At 37.4% G+C, this 23656-nt stretch overlaps 1 protein-coding gene across 1 annotated transcript in view; it reads right to left on the bottom strand.

Moving 5' to 3' along the window:
* LUZP2 (leucine zipper protein 2) overlaps nucleotides 1-23656 on the bottom strand; it is a 47679-nt gene that overhangs the window by 5353 nt on the left and 18670 nt on the right. Inside the window, exons 6-9 of the mRNA XM_066320552.1 lie at nucleotides 21119-21181; nucleotides 11404-11478; nucleotides 9903-10067; nucleotides 3222-3314 (exon numbers count right to left, since the gene is read on the bottom strand). Coding sequence (XP_066176649.1) covers nucleotides 3222-3314; nucleotides 9903-10067; nucleotides 11404-11478; nucleotides 21119-21181 — 396 coding nt within the window. The remainder of the gene's footprint in view (nucleotides 1-3221; nucleotides 3315-9902; nucleotides 10068-11403; nucleotides 11479-21118; nucleotides 21182-23656) is intronic.

Below are 23656 nucleotides of genomic sequence, written 5' to 3'. Positions count from 1 at the left end.
ACTATTTTCTGTGTTTTCTTCTGCCTTCCTTTTTAAGAAGCATGAGGGGATGGTTAAACTCAGGTGATGTAACTTCTGATGACCTTCCCAGTCCTCATTTACAAAATCAAATTTACTTTAAGGGTTCTATTAGTTTGAAATTTTGGGGTTTTTTTCTTACATTTTCCTCTTATTACTCCCTTTGGAAAATTATTGGAGAGTGCAATATGATCAAAGCTCTGCAACTGAAACTGATTTAAGAAAATGAAGCAAAATGCTGTGGTTGGCTCCAATACTCAATGTCCTTTGTCACTGAATGATTCATGAACATGCAGCGTTTGTTTACTGCAGGAATTTAGGGCAGTAAATAAAAGCACTATCACTTCTATTTATGAGAGAGGATTCTACAAGGACAAAGCAAAAAATCTAATATGACAACAGAGAATAAAGAATCATGTTATAAATTCTTTGATGTTTCAGCAATACCAAATAAGTGGCTTTAAATGATATGCTACATGCATAAAAATTATTTGACATCAAAAGGAAATAAAGTAAATTCTGGTGTAAAAGCCAAAATCCCAAAAGCTTTTGGGAAGACAGAAAAAGAGATACAGGGGAAGGAGCTCTGCAGAACTCTGGTTCTGCACAGAGACTTTCAGGAGCCAGACATAGGAAAACATCTCTGGATAAGGCTAAAAAAAAGCAGTATTGACAAGATGCCTCTAATAAAGTACAAGTAATCTGCATAATGAGAACTTGGACAAGAATATTTAAGTTATTTTTTTTTTCTTTTGACGAATTTCAGATTATGTATCACAGGATCTCCTACCTACTTCTGGCTATTACTGGTCCTGTGTCAAATTTCCTTACACATAAATATCAACAGTGACTAATTTCCAGATTTACTAGTCTGCATCCCATTTGTCAATAAATTTTCATTTGTATTTGTTCTAATGTAAACTACACTATTTACTGTGAACAGGCATAAATCCCTCAACTACAAAATTGCAGAAAGATCACAAATTTAAGATAGAGATGCCTAGCCATAAAGACTCAAAAATATCAGTTGGAACCAGCAGCTAACCATTTTGCTTTATTTTTTGTCTTGATATCTGTAAGATTGCATGTTCTTCTCTAGTCAGTCTTCACTACCCTAATTCTTCAAAAATATAAATCATATTTTATCAGAAACACAATAAAAAAATGTTTGTAAAGTTCTGAGAAAGGATTGCTGAAATATTAGGTTTCTAAGCAACAAGGTTTCTAAGTGCATCTTCATTAGTTTTTCTTAAAGAATACTGCATTACAAGCTGTCATATGTTCTTAAGCATCCAACCTTAATCTTCCTTCATTGAGACTTAAGCAGCTGTAAAACACTTCAGAAAAAATTACACATAACCAAATAATGATAAAAATACAATAAAGACTCTTCCCACGTGTTGGATTTTCTCTAAGTGATAGTGTTCACAGGTACAAATTACAGCTTTGTATTACTAAAGGAATATGATCCTTTGGGAAAATAAATTCCTTCCAGTTCCTCCAGAATTAAGGTGGTATCTCTAATACCAATATAGAAAGGTTAACTGTGGAAGGATACATTTTTAGTTCAGTTTCCAAGGCTAATAATTTGAATTCTTCCTTGTGTCTTTCTATGTTATTGGGAGATGATGATGAAGATGAGATTCTAACCCAATGCCATCACCTGCACTACTTTTATGTCTACGTTAGCCTATGTTCAGCTGGACAGTGTGTCTGTCTGCTGTCTGACTAAACAGCTAAAAAGCTGCTAGTTGCTAGAAGCACAAAAAACAACCACTGGCTAATCTAAGTAACTAAAACCTTGATTTTATAGAAAAGTCAATCTTTTAGGTATCTTTCATCACAGTACTTGTGAACTCTTTAATACTTTCAAATACTCTTTTGATTTTTGAAATATGTTAACAGCTCAGCTACTTTCTTTTTACTTCTCTTTCAATGTATTGTAAAATACATTACAAAATACATTAAAATCTGTAAAAAAGATCGGTTTAAAACTTCCTCACACAGCTTTTTAGCCTAAATGACTTGAGTCTCTACCAAAAGTATTCTGCATTTCATCAAACCTTCCATAACTTTTCCAAAGAATAACTAACCTCTAGTCATAATCTAAACGCAGTTCACTCCAACTTCATAATTTTACATGTTTTTTTTTTTCCTCCTTCAGTTTTTATTAACAAATGAAGTTTCCTTTCCTTGTTCTGTAGAGGATGTGGCAAAAGGGAGGTAACTTATAACTGAATAAACTGGTAACATATTTGTTATAAATGGATGCTGTATAAATTTTAGCATAATTTACTGTATACTGAACTAAGATTTTATTTCCAGAATTTTCTTCCTACTGCCATGATCACAAACAGCAAGCTACCCAGTTACCTCCACAGTATTTTATCTCAAGATACAACAATATATTCAATAAATATTGAATATTCAATATATATACTTCACCTGCAAATTAGTCAGAGTAGCACTATACTTTTTGAACTATTGAGCAGCAAATCCTCAACAGTCAGAGTAGACTCTATCAACAAAATTTGCTTACTCATTTTTTCTGTCTTTTTTCCTGTTCTCTTTGTATCTTTGGGATTACAGCCACAGTACATGCATTTGAGATTTCTGTTAAGAGCTCATACCATGCTGTTTGACTGAGTGCATGGTCTCAGTAAAAGCACCAGTATCAGAGCAGTCACAAGAAAAATACAGCTTGCAGCTTTTCTAGACTGGCAGTGAAAGATATCACATCCTTTCAACTATTATGCTGTCATGTCTTACATCTCCCCAAAGGCTTTGCTTTATTAAAGGAAACATCTGTGAAGGCTGTGCCTGATTATTAGAAAGAAATAAATTAGTAATAAATATAAAGATATGTAAGCAAGGGGTTTGCATCTCACTACAATGCAGGCAACATTTCAACCAAGAACAAATGAGTTCTTGAAATGGTTAAACATGACACACTTTCCACCACTGCTCTTCCTGCAACAGCTCTACCAGTTCTATTAAGCAGCTTTTAAAAGAAACCTGGATAATATATATGCAGACTGACAGCAAAGAGCATTTCTCCTCAGCACATTAATCCAGAACATAGCTGGCTTATAAAATATGTCTATCATCTTGACTAGGAGAAGTCCCATTGACAGTGGCCTAAAGCATTCATGTTTTCATACAGCCTAGTTTAGGGCCCTGTTTTTCAGGTGAGCTTATCTTACATCTTGAGAATCACACTCCTGGGTGCTTTGATTTTCTTCCTTTTTCAAGGCCACGTGAAAATTCTCTTTCTCTGCTGAGACATTTTGCCAGACCTGAAAAATAAAAATATAATAATTCAAAGGCATTAATATAATTGAGATAAAATATCAAATAAGTCACATGTGAAAATTCAGGATAACAATGAAAAAACAGGAGGTGATATACTGCAAATGGTTAACAACTTCATATACAGCATTTTCAGCAAATTTTACACAGGGAATGTCAATATACATTCTCATTAGAGCACTCCCTTGTAAATTATTACTTCCAGATACATAATCAAGATATTCTATCTAAATGCCAAAGGAATGGAAAAAAAAAAGCATTCCCAGAACTCATATTCCTGTGACTCTTGTGGATTCCGGGAAAGACTGAGGCTGTGAGTTGACATGCTTATGAACTGCTTTAGCTTACTTCAGCTGTCCACAGCCTCTGTCTCTGCTGGGACCTCCCAAGCCGGCAAAACACGTTCCTTCTCCTGCCTGTCTCTCCTTATACACAAAATGGACAGCTGTATGGGGAAGGCACTCTGCTATCTCTTTATAAGTCAATTTCCTTCCACTGAATTGTTGCTTGTTTGAAGCATCTTTTTCTGTATTTCCTGAAACTTTTAAGATTCAAAAGGACAAAAAAGGAAGAACGTGCACTGAAACTATCCTGAAAGCATCACGTTGTCTGCAAGACATACTGAGACTCTTCAGGAGGCTGGTGACAGGAAACAAAACAAAATAGTTTTTCTGTAAAGCAAAGTTAAAACTTCAGACACCAGTTTTAAAACCTTTCTCATGTCACTTATATTGCATTGAATTACTAAGTAATACAAAGTTTTCAGAAATTATGGAGAACAGGAGAAACCAAACAGGTCAATATTTACAATTTAACTTGAATCAAGAAAAACAGTTCAATTCACATCTGAAATAAAATAGTCCAAATAGTCTCTGGTTAATAGCTCTTCAATGAGGACTTGTTAGTTTTAGAGACCAACTGACTACTGGAGGAAGTAATGTGGAGATAAATTTATAAGATCAATATAAATAACTGATCTGTTAAATAATAAATGCCATTTAATACCTGTATTGAGTGACCTGTCTGTTCAGACTGGAAGAAATTACAGTTCTTCAAACCTACATTTCTTCCCATTGAATAAAAGCAGCATATGTTCAATAAATGATAAAATCTATGTTCACTAGATTTCTTGGCTACCTGACACAGTGAAATCCCATGGGATGCCAGCAAAACCAGACAGCCTTAAGCCTTACTAACTGTGGGGAATAAAAGCCTGTGCATAGTGCTTCTGATTTCAGAATTTGATTCTTGCTTAAGATTCTACCTTTGCAAAAGATACACAATTTCTCAGCATGTTGTACTCATTTCTACAGAACAAGGGGAAATTTGAGAATTTAGGTAAGTTGTCATCAAGAAAGTACTTTCCAAGTGTCACATTTTCAGACATTTACAGCATTTTCTATTTTTAGGAAATTGGAAAACAGGAAAATTTCCAATTGCCTCCTGTTTATCTTCAAAAGAATGGAGTCCATTACAACATACCAGAACTCTTCTTCTTTTCCCTCTGCCAAAGCAAACGACAAGATTTAGTCAGGTTTTTCAATTTCTATAGGATTGCATTAGCCAGTACAATCAGACTCTGTAAGAAACTTTTAAAATCACTAACTAGAGCTACACTGCTCAGACACCAGCCAAAGCTGGGAGTAGTGAACAGGGCTGCTTCATTCTCCCTGTTTTCTAACTGATGGACATTGCATCCCTTCAGCTATCACACAACCATCATCTCCAATTACTTTTTATACTGTTACCCTGAGGTGACACTGATCTGCACCTCTTAAGTTCAAGTTTAAAACATCACCAACACGTCTCACAAAGGCCAAAGGAAGAAAACAGAACAGAGAGCAACACCCTGGCTGGGTCCCTACTGTGGTTTGACGCTGGCCAAATGCCAGGCATCCACAAAAGCCATTTGCTTACCCTCTCCTGCTACAGCTGGGCAGAGGAAAGGAAAAGAAAAATAAAGGAAAGGCTCACCACTTGAAATAAAGACCAGGAGAAAAACACTCTGAGGGCAAAACATATTCACATTTAAAGGCATAAAGTAAATTTATTATTAAAAGAGTCAGAGGAGGGTAATGAGAAGTAAAATAAGCCTTTCAAACACCTTTTTTCCCCCCCAGTCCCTCCCTCCTTCCCATTGACAGGGCAGGGAGACAGGGCGAGGGTGCTATGGTCAGCTCATCATCTGAGACCTGGTCACTCAGGGAGAGAAGTCTTTTCTCTACTGTGCCCTGGGGTCCCTTTCCATGGGCAAACAGCCCTCCCAAAACTGCTGCAGCATGGGTCACTCACCCACAGGGTGCAGTCTTTTAAGGACAGGCTGCTCCAGTCTGGAAGCAAGGCCCCTCTCTCTCTGTGTCTGGAAACAGGGGCACTCTCTCTTTATTCGAGTTTGCCACTGGATCACAGCCTTCTCCAGCATCCACCTGCTCCAGCATGAGCACTTTTCCCACGGGCTGCAAGTGGGTCTCTGCATCCCCTGTGGACTTCACACATTTCAAGGGGCCAGTTTCACCACAGTCCTCCCTACAGCTTGCAGAGGAATCTCAGCTCCAATGCTTGGAGCACCTCCTCCCCTTTTCCACTGACCTTGGTGCTGCCAGGTTGTTTTCCCTCACAGTCTCACTTCCCCATCATCTCTGACAAGAAAAGCTTCTGCTCATAGGTACCACTGCCAACAACTTCCACTCATTCAAAGATCCCTGCAGGATCCTGCAGTGCCGAGAGGTTGATTTCATCCAGGTTCTGCACTGTGGAGTGGCTCACCGTGTTTCTGTCATTGGCCACATGGCCTCAATGCGGCTGCATGGGCAGTGGTGGCATCCACAGTGCTGGTGCTATTTAACAACACCTTTCCTCTTCCTCATGCAGGGAGCCAGGGAGGAGAAGCTGCTGCCCCTGCCCTTCTGCCTGCAGCATGGCTGGCTGGGGCTCCAGGCAGACAAGGCTCACTGCAGGCCGTGCCACGATGGTGGTGGCCATGGTGCATCACTGCACTGGGGATGGCCCTTGCAAGTGGCACCCTGCCACCCCTGGAAAAAACTCCACTTGGGCTGATTGGATTTCTTAAATATGTCATCTCAGAGGCATTACCAACCTCTCATGTCCATCTTCAGAGCCATCCATCAGAGACTGACTAGCTGGACATGGTGGAAGCTTCTAGCAGCTTCTCACAGAAGCCACACCTGTGGTGCTCTCTGCCACCCCTACACCAAAAACCCAGCCCATGCCAAATCAACTGAGTCCTTAAATCTGACTTCTGGCCAAAACATATTGCATCTATTTAGGCAGTTATATTCTACAAAATTTTAGGACCAACACTGACTTTTTACATTGAAAAAAAATAATTTAGAGGCTTATATATTTGCTGATCATGTGTGAGTCTTACAGGAAGACATCCCAAACAGGATGCTTTATTATTAAATGTAAATGCATTTGACTTTAGGCATTCACTTGGAGAATATAAAGGAAAGAGTTTCAGTCCTCCCTGATCTTCATTTTTCTCATTCATCACCACCTCTGTAATGGGAATGAGCCAAGAAAAGTGCTACAACAAAAGATAGATCCAACTCTCATAGTTTAGTAGTGTTTTGCACTGGCAGAACATAAAATAGTTATTGACATTACAGAGCAAAATAAACTATATAATAAAAGTCATGGTCAATAATATAGAAAGCTAAAATTCACAAGGGTCAGGATTAATGATCCACCTTCTGGTTATGCTTGATTTTAGTGATGTCCTTGAAACTTGTATGCACAGCGCCCTAAATGCATTTGTCAATGGGTACTTTCGGCACCAGGGTTGTATTATGACAGGTACATGACAGGCAAAATGGCTTTGGATTGAAATATTAGTGCCAACTTACATGGTAAATTCTGTATTTTACATTCTTGTACATTGCAAATATTAATTTATTTAGGACATGTCAAAAAAACAGACTTTAGACTTATACTGCTTTTTGATCACATTAAGATTACTTTTCCTATGATTTAAATGTGATAATTCCCCTTTACTAGACAATTTTCCAGATTAATGAACTATCCACAACTTTGCTTTGCACTGATTCAGGCACTTAATAATGCACTGCTTTGCACACACTTTTTAAACCTTATTTATTTCTTTTTCATATCATATTCTCTAGAAAAAAACCAAAGTGCCCAAGTACTTCCTTTTCAAGAAATCTGGGAACTTGCTTTCCTAATTATCCTTTCTACACCAGGTTCTTGCACTAAATATCTCTAACAAGTTCTCAGGTATTACAGTTACCAATAATGAATACAAATATACAACCTACTTATTTGTAACTTCTTTTTTTAAATGAGGAAGCACCCTCATCCCAAGGATAATTGTCCCCAACTGGTACAGCTTTCATACACTGTATGATTTATCCTTCCATGGATTTAAAGTAAGTTTGACATTTCAGAAAGCAATTTTTAGGCTGGGTGAAAATATCTTAAGATATTTACCAGACAAATAATCATTTGTTGCCTGAAGGTGAAAGTGCTGCTTATCTGACATGACAAGATGTGTAGGTGTTGCTCATCTTAAGTTCCCACTTTTATGTATGATAACACATTTAATTAATCACATACATTTATATTCCCCCCAAATACTAGCCTGCTGTATCAAAATATTTATGCAAATCTAATAACAATGAAAAAGAGAGTTATACATCTGTATTTAAGAGTTAACTGGTGTTTGCCAAAGGGGAGGGAAAAAAGCCAAGAAGAAGATATATAAGAAAGGGTAGCATAATAAAAGAACACTTATAAGCTCAAGTGCATAGGGCGGCTGACTACGATTCTTTAACAGCTTGATTCACAGTAGCAGATTATTGGTTTTATAATCATAGATAATACACAGATTTTTAATAATGAGGTGTCAGTGTGTGGAAGAAGATGTTTGCAGACCATTATTCTTTTAGACATTTTCATGGCAGATGCCAAGTGCAGAGAAATATTAAAACTGCCTATTTAGAGGCAGTTTAACTTATTCAAGCACTTCTGAATACAGAGGACTACAGGCTGGTTTCTCAAAAGGCTATAGCACAGAAGTACTGACACATTTTACCAAGTACACTAAATGCAAAATCTATTATAATCATTTAAAAAAAAAAAAAAAAGGAAGATTACTCTGTATTTCAGTCAAATATCAAAAATCTAATTCTAATCTCTATGCTGTATTCTCTTGTCCCTATCTATTACATTAAGGAGACCTCAGATTCTCCAAAGGCTCTGACCCTAGAGCAGTCTTAAACACAGACATAATGTCTAGCAGGCCTTTATCCTTCAGGACTTCTCTGCTCTCATGACAGAGGCATCAACACTTCCAACCTGAAGAAAAGGATAATAAGAGCAAGATAAACAATTCTACAGCCACATTAATTAGGAACAGCACGCTCCTGAGATCCCAGAGTTCTTTTCAGCTTGTAGGACCTATAAAAGAAAAGTCTGCTGTCCTATAGAATACAGATCCAGTCAGCTTAATCTAAATGATTAAGGTATCATACCCATGTGCTGCTACTAATTAATACAGTGCTTTTTTCTCCAGAGGTAATACTTTTTGGGAATGATGGTTTCTTCCTGTAAAACAGTTAAGGAACCGACAATCCTAATTTTAAGAGTAGCTATGTAATATCCAGTTTTATAATTATCTTCATCTTTCTAAAACTGTATTTTAATTTTAGTTATATGTACTAATTTTTGGCTTCAGCCGGTGCACTAACAGTGAATACCAACAGCTGCCGTATACAAATTACAAATTGGCTGTGAGTTAGCAATTTCTATTTTTATTTCAATTTTGGAATGAAAAGAGGATATTCAAGTGTTCTTCAGTCATTCTTCTGGAGAAAGGAAGTAAAACTTCCCTTTCACTGAAATTACAGAATTATTCTAGACCTATCTACTTAATCAGTTGAATTCAGGAGCAAAATACAACACTGGAGATGAAAATTACTAGGACAGTTGTCAATCACTGTAAATCTTGACTGTATTATAATGTTTGAATTTATTGACCCAAAACACTTTTCATCTTTTTTTTTCCTCATGCCTTCTCTGAAAATGCCCTTCTTATTTTGCAAGACTGGAATATTCCCCTTGGCCTATTGTAAGTTCACTGACTCATTTTGGCAATTTTGATTGGAGTGTCCCAGAGTATTTTATGGTTTTTATATAATTTTCTTTTCCACTGAAAGAAACCATGATAAGCAAACCCTATATTACTGTTTAGTGCTGCATTATCACAAACTCACCATCGGTGCCTGATAGATAAATGATCCTTTGAATTAGCATTTATTTTAAATGCAAATCCATCTTCAATGTAGATTTGTTGTGCAGACGTGATCCATTCACAAAGCGATAGAGTTTTGCTACTCAGTAAAAGTAGCTGCTTCCCAACTAAAAAAGCAATTTACTGACATCAGAAACAGTCTTAGATTTATCCTCAAAATTTGTCCTAATCTTCCAATGAATTTGAAATCCTCTTAGTTTCAGTCTGATGCTGTTACAGGACAAACTTTCAAAGACATTAAAAAAAAACAAAAAAAACAAAAAAAACCCAAAACGAGAAATCATACCTTGGTGCTTGTCACCTGCAATGGAACTTTGGAGCCCTTTGTATTTGAGGGAGTCAGTTTCTCAGCTGGTTTGGAAGGGATTAGATTCACTGTGGGAGGCTGATTCCGCAGGACAGATGACAGGCAAAGCTGCACAGTGTCCTTCAGAGCTTTCAGCTGGGACTCCTGGGGAAAATGAGAAACCATCATCTCTCTAAGACTTGCTGTGATGAGCACAACTGCTAACTTTCTCTATCTGTATTAAACCAAACACTTAGGAGTAGCTGCTGCTTTTTCTTTTTCTGCTGATGGAAGGAATTAACACTGTCTAAAGCAGTATTTTTCTGTGATTAGGTTACCATTCATTAGACACCAAACTGTCTAGGAAGTCATTGCACTCTCTTCCCATCCCTTCATGCAGTTTTATCCACAATGATTGCTGCAAATAATATTTAAATATTAATTATTAAATTAAATTATTAAAATAATTTTTTCTGAGAAGAAAAATACAGTTTACAAAATATCATACAGTGTCCAGCCCTTTATGTATAATATCCACAGAGAAGTCATAAGTATCGCAAGACACACACTTTGCAGGGAGTTTTGTCTACAACATTTCAGATAATTAGTATTCTTACACATTATAGAGAGATTTTAATCCAACTAAGATGGCTTCCCTGATGAGCATAATATACTTTTGCACCATATAGCAGAAAAAACATAGGTCCTTTTAACAGTTAAGAATGTATTTCTCCAGACCCACTACTATCTATTAAATCAAAATAAAACTTTTAAGCGGTGAGATGCTTGCAACTCATGTTAGAACATGTGTACTTTACTCCCAGAAACGCAGATAGATAAACTAATGGAAATAGAAGTCTGTAATTGAAATAAGCTGAGATAACAAGAACAATGAGATAACTACAGCAGTGAGGAAATCATATTTTAAATCTTTGTTTCATCAAAGCAAGACATGTGTCAAATGTTGGCCATTGAGGTAACTTCTTACACTCACTTCAAGGGGAGTTCGCAGCATTTGATATTAAAAAACACCTAGGCTTTTTTTGTTTTTATTAAAAATAAAACACCTGTAAATACACAATGTGTTCACATTTCAATCATCAAAGATTCTTTTTAAAGGTACATAAATCAAGGTATATCATGGCAAAAGCCAGTGAAAAACATATGTATATATGGTGGAAAACATATATATAACATTACACACTACGTATCAAATATAGGAAATATTACATATAAAATATAAAAGCATTTCATAGTCATATTAATCCTAAGCAATGGCTTAGAGCAAGTTTTAGTTTATTTTCTTAAATAACTTTGCAGATGTACTTAACTTTGTGTATCATAGTTAGTATCATCAGTAGCATCACTCCCACGTACAATTCAGATGCAACTTAGTATGCATCTAAATAACTGCAAGGTTTTCATTCCTTTTTGTCAAATTACACCAAAACATCCACAACTGATAGAGGTAAACACGCTCACATTACATTACACTACTTACTTTGTCAAGGGCTGCATTTTCCAATTTGTCTTTTGCAACTGATAGTTTTTGCTCCAGATCTGTTAGCTGTTGTGCCTGTGGGAATCAAGAAAAAAACAGCTGATGCAATCTGTAATGCATTTTTTCATATAGGAGAAGGAAGAATATGAATTTCACAAGTCGTATACATGGGTTGAGTCAGATTTGCTTTTCCTGAGGAAAAAAAATTATGGTCAAATGTGCTCCATTGATGTGAATGCAATCTGATAATAATTCAATGTCAAGAGCAAAATTAATTCCATACTATAAAACATTTAACATTATGCCATAATATCCTTCTGGAAAATTCAAGGTATTCAAATGTCCTTGAACTGTTTTGCTCATTTGTCTGACTTCTGAGTGTAATTTGAACATTATTTTGTAGTTTTAATCATTGAGATGCCAACCTTGAGCTAATTTGGCATAAACAGACAAATTAGAAAACACCCAAACATTCTTGCATGCAGACACCTTATGAAATTATACTACCTACTAGTATACAAGGAAGTAACTCCAGATTTTTGTTTTCTCCATGTCTTTTTCTGGAAATAGAACAGCAAAATTTGCAACAATAGCTAGCTATGCAACTACATAGCAGGAAAGCATTTTGGGAGCCCTGTGTTTGAAGTCAGGATCAGGCAAGTAGCCTGCACCTGGAGTGGAAGGATCTCTGGCTCTACATAATGTATGTGTCATGTAAGGATTGCAGGGGTTCAGAAGATGCTTTTAAATGTGCAGTAAATAAAGACAATTATTTTCTCTCTCTGTCCCTAGGAGGTGTATAAACTGCTCACTTGAAGGAAATCCATTCTCTGCAAGAATTTTCCATTCCAGGGAATTAGGAGCTCCCAGATTCCTGCAGTTCTCAGTCTTGTCATTAATAACACATTACTATGCAACCAAAAAGAATGAAGATTCTTTTGCTTTGTACCTGCAAAAAAACCATTGTTCTCCCTCTTTGAAAGGGGAACCATAGAGAAGGACACCAGACTAGCCAGTTACCTTTTCCCTCTGAAATTCTGATTAAGTAAACATACATTTTGCACATGCAGAATAATTGGATAAAATTCTCATTTCTCAGATAAAGAGCAATACATTTTAATTTCAACCCAATATTTGCAAGTGCAAATTTTCCCTCAACACCATCCCATGCTCCCAGGTTTCTGGAATTCAACCCCAGCCAGAGATTCTTTTCTTGACACACTTTTCAAGATCTCCTGCACTCTGCTGATTGTAGCATAGCTTAACGGATAACCACACTATGTAAATGCTGTTTAGTGCAAATCCTATAAAGGTAGTTGGTCTCTGCTGGGGTAATGACAGTGCATCCAGCACATGTCACAGATGAGGTGATGGGCTTAGGCAAGCCTGTAGTCCTCAGCAGACAGCTAATGTGATGTTTATTAGCATTAGGCATAGGCTGTACTGCCAAATGAAACGTCAAAAGCTTGCAATTTCCAGTTCCCAACTCAAGTAAAGAACTGCATAGTTGCATTTTAAAACAGGATTAGGCATTTATATTCAGATTTATCACCAGAGTCACAGTTTCATTAGTCAAAACCAAACTTGCTTCAAAGTCAAAGTCAACTGTTTGTTCACAAGTGAGAAAGTCTCTTGTGAATTGCAGTCCGTAATTTCCACTGTATCACATTTCTTACAGGTAACACCAGTCACTGTCACAACATAGGTATCAGACCATTGGTTTGGTCCTTTAGTCGAGTAACAGAGAATCCACTACAGAAATAATCCTTCCATTTCATCGGTTTACAAAATTTACGTGAACTTATCACTGGTTATCTGAAGAAAATGACCCATGTAAGAAATTGCTAGAATTCAGTAACTTTCTGGATTTTTTCATAAATATTGGATACAATTTTATTCACAATAAACATGGCCACAGACAACGTTTAAAAGACTGAACAATGACTCTATGTGATGCAGAGACACTTCTCATAGAACTAGACCAAGAAATTTTTCATATCATTAACATTTTTCTATCGTTACCCATTAAATTATTTTTCAGTACAGCTATACAGATTAACACTCCCAGAATGGTGAAACCCTGGATGTACATATGGACTGGGGAAAGAGATGCTGGAAATCAGTGCTGTGAAAAGGGGCCTGGAGATCCTGGTTGATGACAAGTTGAATATGAGTCTGCAGTGCCCTGGCAGCCAGGAGGACCAGCCCTGTGCTGGGGGCATCACACAAAGCATCACCAGCCTGATGCCTTGGGCAGGCTGACCTGAAGCAGAGACTGCAGGGAGCTAGAGAATAAAGTAGGTATTTATTAAAAAGCCTTTAGGATACACCTTGGGCAGGGTAAGAGACTGACCAAGGCTACACCCAAGGTGGACCCAAAATGGTCACAAAATGCCTGACCAGCATGAGGTCTCACACTTTTCTAAGTTTTGGTCCATTTGCATAGTGGGGTTTAATTGTCCAATTCCAGCCCACCCTTGTCTGTGCTTTTGGGCCTGAAAGCTGTCTCTAGTCTCCAGCAGGGAAAGGATTTGTTTTGTATCCCTACTCTGTGAAGAGAGCTCACCAGCACTTAACATGAGGCTCAGAACCACACCCCTGGGCAGCACAGAATGTGGAAAACATGAAGGGTAAAAGTTAAGGCATCAAGCTGGTCTAGAGAGGAGACTGTCCCGTTGTGCTCTGCACTGGTATGGCCTCACCTTGAGTCTTGTGTGTAGTTTTGGACACCACAACATAAGAAAGAGGTTAAGCTACCAGACAGTGTCCAAAGGAGGGCTACAAAGGGGGTGAAGGGCCTGGAGGGGAAGCTGTATGAAGAGGGCACTGTTCAGCCTGGAGAAGAAATTGGGGGGAGACCTCTTCACAGTCTACAACTTCCCTGTGAGGAGAAGAGGAGGGGCAAGCACTGATGTCTTTTTCTCTGGGGACCAGTGGGAATGTCATGACATTGTGTCAGGGGAGGTTGAGGTTGGATATTAAAAAGGTTCTTCACTCAGAGGGTGGCTGGACACTGCAACTGGCTCCCCAGGGGAATGGTCACAAGCACCAAGCCTGACAGAGTTCAAGAAGTGTTTGGACAACACTAATACCATTTAAGCCACTCGAGACCAATGAGATTAAATTTATCAAATAGAAAACATCATAAAATAAAGATATAACTACTCAGAGGTTCAGTTTGCTACTTTCGATTCAGTTGTCATTTCTGACAAAGTCAAGGAAAACATTTTAGAGAGCATTATCTTATCTGCAGTCTTTTATAGTTATTGTCACAAATCAATATGCTTTAAAATGCTACCTGTTAAATATATAACAGGAAAGTCTCCTCTTCCAGACTCTATTCAGCTGTTATGCAGCATGATGAAGTCAGCCTATAGCTTACAGAACTTATTATCTGCAATAATGTGTTGCAAGATCTATGGGGAAAAAAGTAATTCTAATATTTTGCATTGCATTTATAACTGGTATCTTACAGTAGTTTTTTTAGTTTAGTTATGTCTTTCCTACACATTTCTGGTAAATTTCCCAAGGGAGATTGCACAAGATCCAGATACTGAGGAAACACATTGGATGAATAAACACATCACAGAGTAAAGATCCTGTCTGAAAGCAAGAGAAATTGCACTAGTCTCTCAGGGAAGTTGACATGACAGGCCAGAAAGGAAACTGTTCCCAGTTTTCTCTTATCATCTCCTTTTAACACTGAACTACAGAAATTACATTTATCATTACAGGGCACTGTTAAAGCAGCAAGAAAGATAAGAGCATTCTTTCTGTGCTAGATAAATGAATGTACAAATAAAGCTGTAGGAAAGTGATGTTGTTTGCTTTGGTTTTGTTTGGTTTGTTTTTTTGGTTTTTTTGAAAGCTTCCTGCAGGGAAAAGAGACGTTTAATGGTACTTTGAACACAATGAAGAATGCTTTAAAATCTGTTAAATTGACTAATTTTTCAAATATGCAAAGTCAGCTGAACTCTGCAGCCGATAATTTTAATATGTGCAGATGTAAATCATGGGGAAGTGGATGCACATGTGTGAAATGAGGTGGTTTAGGATCAAGCCTAGTCACCAGCAGTATACAAATAAAACTGTATTGGAAAGCCTGAAACTTGCATCTTCATATATGTGCCAGCAGACAAAGCACTTCTGTAAAAGATTATCACAAAACTGAAATATGTAATCAATTATTTCAAGCTCAGAAAGAAATCAATGGTTTACACAAGTTCTCTGCCAAAGCAGGTCTTCAGTGGTTTTCTCCTTTTCTTTGTTTTTCTTTTATTATTTCATCTCTCTCTTTGTATGTAGCATAGAATCTCATTGTCTTCATTAGAGAAATTAAATAATTTAAAATTCTGGGAAATCAGTTTACTGTGGCATGTAATTAACTCTGCTAATAGAGAGGGAAACACACATGGCATCAGTTTAACTTCAGAAGGAGGAATAGTACAGATATTTACCAAATCCAGTCAATATGATACAAAAATGATCTCACATAGTTTTGTATTTGAATCTACCATAGCAAATTATTTAAATTATTTCCACATGTCAAATAATGACAAATAATTTGTATAGAACTAGGTGTTTCAAATAATTTGGAAAATGGTTTTGACTCTACATTTGTAATCATGATATATATGGTCCTTAGTCCTTTACCTCTAAAGGTAAAGGAGCACCTCTGAGCACTCACAGCACTTGAAATATTATTGAGGAATATAAGAGTACTGAAGGTAAATTACAATCCTGTTCTTACTCTGTGAAGCTGCACTTCAAGGAAATGTGTGAGTTCAAGAGCATCATCATGGAAACAAGCTAAATTACTCTTGGGAGCAGCAGAGGTTGTCAAGCTCTGGGAGCAAGGTTCTCCACTACCCTACCTCCTTCCTCCCTCTTCTGTCCGTTGTTCCTCTCTCCCAGTCATCCCCACTACAATCCCTGCCTGCCTTCTACTTGCTATTTCTAGCTGCACACCTCTGTCTTTGGTGCTCCTGATGCCACTGATTCCAGCCGTGCACTGGACTTGGCAGACATCCCCTGGTTTAACACTATTAACTGGGCACCTGGGGGTTCTGAACATGTGGGGAAGCCTTAAGGACTCCCCAGGGCCAAGAGCAGATCTTTATTCAGTAAACATCCACCCTGACCACAACGTTTCAGCAGGAACTGATCAATCATAAACCATGTCATTCATGGTAAAACCATCTACAGAACACATACGAGCAATTACCTGTCTTCTTGTTAGCCAGTGTTTGTTAAGGTCCTACTAAGTTGTATTATCTGTTGTAATAGCCATTCTTATTTGCTTGCTTATTTAAAGGTAAATTCTACCATGGAACAAAGATTGGTAGCCCAAGTGCTGTTTGTTGCTACTCACATTTGAATTTTTCTTGTTTTTCTAGGACTGTCTACCAATACATTTTGTCTTAGAATTTGAACAAAAGGGAAGAGAGGAAGTGGTGGATCAAATATGTCTGAAACCCTGAAGCAAAAGACTTAGAAAAAAGCAAAGATATACTCAAACCATACCACTGAAGCATGGTCACCTTCTACATTTACAAGAGGAATTTCAATAATACAAAAGTTACTTGTATAAACTGACATTGAAAATTAATTTCAGTTAAGAAAGGAGAAATAATTTTTAAAAGATGTGGTCTATAATGCCTGAAACAAACACAGACCTAGTCTAGCAAAGCACTTAAATTTAGAAGTACTTTACTGGATCAGGGGTTTAGGATGATAACTTAAATTATTGCAATTAAGAGTTGTGTCATGCAGAACTAGTCAGCACCCACTTACAAAGGCAGTGATAAAATTAAGAACATTCAGTGGCAATTTTTATTAATAATTTCTTGGTTTTCTCATTATAATGCAAAGCAAATCTCAACTTAGGTCAATTCTTTAAGGATAAGATGCTGCATGCTGAAAGGAACTGAAATCTGACAAAGAGACAGGAGCTCAAATTATCATCTCAGCAGAGATACTGACAAGCTCTGGGTACATGAATTAAATTTTTGTGATGCTCATTACTTATGTGTCCCATGGCTTTATATCACATAAGGAGAGTTTAAAACATATAAACATACACACATATATGGTCCCTAATTAATCATTAATTAAAATTAATGATTCTAGACTATAGATTATTACTAGATTATAAACTACTTTGAAAACATAAGTGTAAATAAGATATGACAAAGAAGATATGATCTACCAATTCACTGGAATGCTAAATAGAAAGCTCCTTTTTTCCCCTTTTCCTCTCCCACTTAATCCCTAGAGGTCTAGTTCAGAACACAGCCATTGACAGTAATAGGTACCATTAAGAAATAGTTTCTTTATGTCGATTATGTAAAATAAAATCCAACAATCCCTCCCTATTTATTTCACCTATATCTGCAGAATTAATTCCTTCAGAGAAAGCATTATTTTGATGGACATGAACTGCAGCTTTCCTTCATGCCTTTAGAAATCTAATAGCCTGCAGCTTACATCCTTCTGGTGAACTGCTCCAAGCAGCTTATTCAGATCTATAAGGAGAGCAGACCTCCCTAAAGTCCTCAGTAGGACACACAGAAAAAAAAAAAAAAAAAAAGTTTAGTGGGATGGGAAGGGAGTGGAAGTGGAAAAGGTAAAAGTCCAGTAATATGAAAGTAGCTAGCAGCCAGGATTTTGTCCCAAACATTCGTGCTGTGCCGGCAGGAAAACTATCCACTTCATTTATCAGAAGGAGTAATAGCTTTATAAAACAGTCTCAACAACAATGCTAAGATTAAATCTGTTACGTTTCCAGTAAGACTAAGTCTGTTATGCTTCCAGTATCAAAGCAATTAGAAATGAAATATCACCGCTTCTTGCCTAAACCTGAGCAGCTTCCCTCTGATCAAGCAGTGTCCTGGGCTAACCAAAGCATGGGTGTAACACATATGGGTGTAACCAAAGTATGTACCCTACCACCAGCTCCATTACCTTCTGATGAACTGTTACAGTGGGTGGAGCATTGTTCCTCCATCTTTGCCATGGCTCAACCATGGTAACTCTTCCTGGGGAAGCAGCAGCCACCATGAGGGGTCACCTCTGCTGATGGGTTGCCAAGGATTCCCCAGAATGGCTCACAGAATCACATCAGCCCACTGTGAAATTCCCCACCCTAGGGGAGGTACCAAACATGCCTGCCTCTCTATAATCCGGGGTTTGGGACATGATGATGCCTATCACTGGATTCCCAGAGGACAAGAGCTCTCCACCACCACCACCAGACCTCCAGAGAAGGACCAGACCTTTCCACAGGCTCACCACTTCGACAAGACCACATCCATCACTCCAGTGTGACTGCCACCACCACCCTGACCAACAGGGTATCAGGTCATGTTCTGACTTTATCAGTTTAAACTAGTGCTTCTGTACTGTTGTCTTTATTGTAATTTTCCTATTGAATTGTAGCTCCGACTTGAAATCTTTCACAACATATTTTGTGTGGCTTTCATCCCTCTCACTGCTTTACCTTCTACTCAGCACAAGCAGGTACTTTAAAAACTTTCCAGATTATACCAAATGGCTTCTCTGCTTAGTGTGTTTTGGACATGAAACACACAAAATCAAGCACACTGAACCTGGCCTCCTCCCCATCTCACATGATTTAGAAGGATAGCATAGGGTTGCTATTTAGAAGGATAGCTATAAGGTTGCTGCTCCCTCTGCTTCATAAATCAAAATTTCTTGGTGAGGAAAAAGACTGATGAATAAACCTGCAAAAACATTTCTGGTTCCATATAAAGGATATATCAGTATTAGCAAAGCAGGCATTCAACCTCATACAGAATTGCACATGGTCAAGAGATGTTTTAATTATTTACATATAAATATATAATATGTAGTTCCCAGTATGTGGAGCTTTGGAATCCACAATTATCAACATTCTGTATCTAAAGTTCTTGGAGCATTTTTAATTATATTAGATCATAGTTTATCTAGAAGGCAATTAACTATCTTTATTTTGCAGTAAGAGCACTCAGAGGAGAACCCACACTATCTAACTTGGGATCTCCATCTTAGCTGGTGGCTCTAGTGTTCATTCATAACCAAGAACTATGTCTATTCAGTGTAAATCAAGGCATAATTCATGTGGTCAGATGTAGACACAGTCTTCAGAAGATAATTCTCTGAGGACTTGAAGTGGAGACTATGGTGGAGAAAGCCGTATCCAGTCAGATGGGCCCACATCTACTCCCGTTCACACTAGACACATTTCCTCCCTTAGCACACGTGTGCCTTAGCTACTACACTGTCACACTTTACTGAAGTAGGATTAGAAGGAGGTGGATTTCATTGCATGCATGCCATTAACTTGCTGGACAGCCTTTCCAGGTTCATTTGTTCATGGTCCTGTTTTCTGTTTCATCTTCTGTAAGCTTTTCTCAGATGGGTAGTACTGGGCAGGAGTTCTCTTGCTAAGCGTTAGTGTACACCCTAGCATAACTCAGATCCTTTTTTGGGATCACTGTGTATTAGCATAATGAAAACAACAAGTAGATAACAGTGCTGAACAATCCTACTGCTTCAGCCAAAGAAAACAAACTTTCTCAGCAAGGCAAGATCAGACTTTTTGATCTTTACCTCTGCTCAAGCACTCCATGATATTGAATTTGAAGAAAGATGTGGGGTTTTTTAATGCTAGATGGTGTTACAAGTTAAATGTCTAGGTCGATAATCTACCTAATTTTTGTCTCTCAATCTGTTTCCCTGGTTTTGGTCTCAGGAAGATGAGAAATAAGTGTCCTTGAAAAAAACAGGAATAAACATATGCATTAAAAAATGAACAAACAAACAGAAAAAAAAAAAAAAAGGCAGCACAGAAATCAACTGTGTTTTTTAAATGGCCTACATTTTCTGTATTTACAGCACTGTATATACAATAGAGACACAGTAGAGAGAGTTAAACACTTCCAGAAGACAATTTGGAACTCATGTTGACATGAATGACTTTGTAAGTAATTCTGGATCTAGTCACTTTGAAGATGAGGACTTAATCTTCACCCCCTTTATGCTGGGAATATATAAAAGGACTAATCCATTAACAGTCTTCAGTCAGGTACCTGCATCTCTCTCCTCTTCCTTTAACAGGGTTTAACTTCTCCCTTTGTAAACAGGGACTTCAGTGACCTTCAGCAATGTCTTCATGTTTTGTCCTCCCCTCCTTTATTTTTTAAATTTTTTATTATTTTTTAAAATGTGCCAGCTAGAACAGTATTCATTTGGATTGTTTAAGCAACACACATTTCTTTTTCTTAAATCTTCAGACCTAAGGAACATTACATTGCTCAAGCTTATCATAAACACAGAGATTTGCTTTAAATGTGAACAATACTTGACTTTGTCACGGAGGAGTGCTAATTAAAGGAAAAACTACAAGCATCTGTAAAATATTATATCATTCAGTTAAAAAGATGAAAAACATGTTACAGGATGTCTGGAATAGGGCAATAGGTTTTATTCATCAGCAGTAACCTACAATTTTGCTTTTTGTGAGCACAAAAATATAGATATATTATATTTCTGAAAATGCATTATGGTATTGAGTCTGTGCTGGTATTTTGATCTCTTTTCATAACAAACCTATTCCTTAGAACTGCAATAATAAAGGCAGCTATCACAATCCTACTTTACTCCAATGCTATATTAACCCTAATACTTTAGTTAACTATAGTGAAATAAAACTTACCTTAAAAATCAAATCCTTTTTCCCATAACGAAGCTCTTTCAGCTGGGCTTGGATCTTTTTTGACTGAAAGTGAGAATAATCAAATCAGGTTTGGGGGTTTTTTATTTTAAATATTAAAAAAACAGTGAATTCTGAGAACAGCAGAATCAAGATCTGATTTAAAATGTAGAACACTCCCCTCCAAATAATTGTCAATTTTTTTTCCAGGTTCACAAATTAAACCAACCAAAGGCACCAAGGAAAATGTAAAATTGCACTCACCTAAAGCACATACCTGATTTAGTACTATAAAGAATACCTGTTGGGCTTACACATTTTAGACATGTGCTGTTATTCATAATTTCCATGAAGCATAACTGAAGGCATCACCTTCAAAGTAAACAATTTTATTTTTAGAAGCAAAAAGGCTCCATAGGGTTACATAGGTCCTTGTAAAGATCATGGTGTTCCAGGTGGTATCCAAAGGAACTAGGTTCTCAGTTTCTAACCATGCCCTTGAAAACAGGCCTAGTTATGCTTATTTATATCAGTTTAAGATTATATTTATTTTATATATTGTTAAATATATCCTTAAAATAATTCTAAGTAATAGTCTATATATTTTTTAATTTAAACAAAATATAATAGAAATGGATTTTTTTGTACTAAATCCAACTATCCAAGGAACATTATTTCACCATTTATCTAAGAATCCTCTCAAAAATATAATTGGTTTTTAATTAAATCCACAGTCTCAACCAATATTCAATAAATTTTCTTGTATTAATTAACACCAAGTGTTCTGAAGTCCTCAGAATGGATTAGAAATCAGTTTCACATTTACTGAAAGAGCACTGCATAAACATAACACATTACAAAAGTAGTATATCTTCCATAAGCTGGAATTTTAGGGAAGATTTTCACTCTTTCCAATTGATGCAGTCAAACTGACTGACAGACTTTTGGGAAGGCTGAATAGATCTAAAGACAAAATTTTAGAATCTTCTTTAAATGTTTAAGTAGCAAGGCCAAAATGGTTATGGTATTCTGTAAAATCTGAAACAAATAGCCAAGACCACTGCAGCAGAATTCCTTTTTCTGTGATTTTATCTGCTGTTACTTCTAATAGCACTGTGCTCTGACCTGGGCAATGCAATTACTTGAGCTATGGCATATATTCCACATCACCTAAAGACCAGTGAGAAAATGTTCACCAATTTTAATTGTTCTGAGGGCTGTGTTTAATAAAATATACAGTTTTTGTCATATACACGGTATCCAAATAGGCTGTAGAGGAATCTAAGAGTTACAATTAAGGTATAACTCATTTGCTAAATATGAAATGAAGTCATAAAGCTAAATACATTTCAGTGCAGGTCAAAAGCATGCATGTGACCTGTAACTCTTTGTGGTAAAATTTGGTTGTTCTGCAGATTTTCTGTGCTTCAAAGGAGAGGACCTCTTAGTAGAGTCAGACAGGTAAAATTACCATTAAACACAGGCCTCTAAAATACAGTCTGGTAGTATTGCCCTGGCATGCGTCCCTTTCTGTGTCCTGGAAACATTTGCATCACTCTGCCTTCGCCTCTCCACGACCCTGACTTCTTGGAGAAGAAAACCCAGCCATGCAAAACCTGCAGGATCACAGGCATGCTCCCACTGATGCACCTGGACAAGAAGGAATCCTTCTCTGTGTGTCTGTCTGCATGCAGCCTTGGGGAGTAAAAGGAAGCAGGAGCTCCCTGGTAGGCAATTGTACCCACAAAAGGTACTGGAGATAATAACTGAAAGGATACAGAGTACACAAAGTTGCTATGCCTGGTGAGCATAGTACTTAATTAAAAACTGAAAACACGCTGTGTTTCTCTGGCTGGCACAACCTAACTGGCAAAATGACCACAAAAAAAGGATGCTTCTGTAGCATTTCTGTTTGTTCCAAAGGTAACATGCTTAATAGCTGCGAATTTGCCAGGATGATTCATAAAGTAAGAGATTCTCACACTTTGAAATACACTCACAGTCAGCTGCCTTGACCATTACTTAATTTACGTTTAATTTTTTGAAGATCTCTGACTGCCAGGGCTTGTCACATTGCAATAAAATTACATCATCCTTAGATGAAAATATTAAAAGAGACACAATCAGAGAAAAGATCTTCAAGTTAATTACCAAAGATTGAAATACTATGCAGCTAGGTGTGGTGGTTTGACCCTGTCTGGATGCCAGGTGCCCACAAAAGCCACTCTATCACTTCCCTCCTCAACCGGCCAGAAAACAGAAAATAGAGTAAAAGGTTCGGGAATTAAGGACAGAGAGGGGTTGCTCCCCAATTACCATCATGGGTAAAACAGACTTGACTTAGAGAAATTAACTGAATTTATCACAAATCAGACCAGGATAATAAGAACTAAAAGAAACCTTAAAAACAGCTTCTCCTCCTCTCTGCTCCCCAGCTTCCACCTCCTCCTCCTTCAGCAGCACAGGGAGAAAGGGAATGAGGGTTATGCCCTCAGTTAATTACATTTCAGTTGCTGCTTCTGCCTCAGGGAGAAGATTTCC

This window comes from Sylvia atricapilla, chromosome 6, assembly GCF_009819655.1.
Source record: "Sylvia atricapilla isolate bSylAtr1 chromosome 6, bSylAtr1.pri, whole genome shotgun sequence".
NCBI lineage: Eukaryota > Metazoa > Chordata > Aves > Passeriformes > Sylviidae > Sylvia > Sylvia atricapilla.
This window is presented reverse-complemented; position numbering and strand designations above follow the sequence as displayed.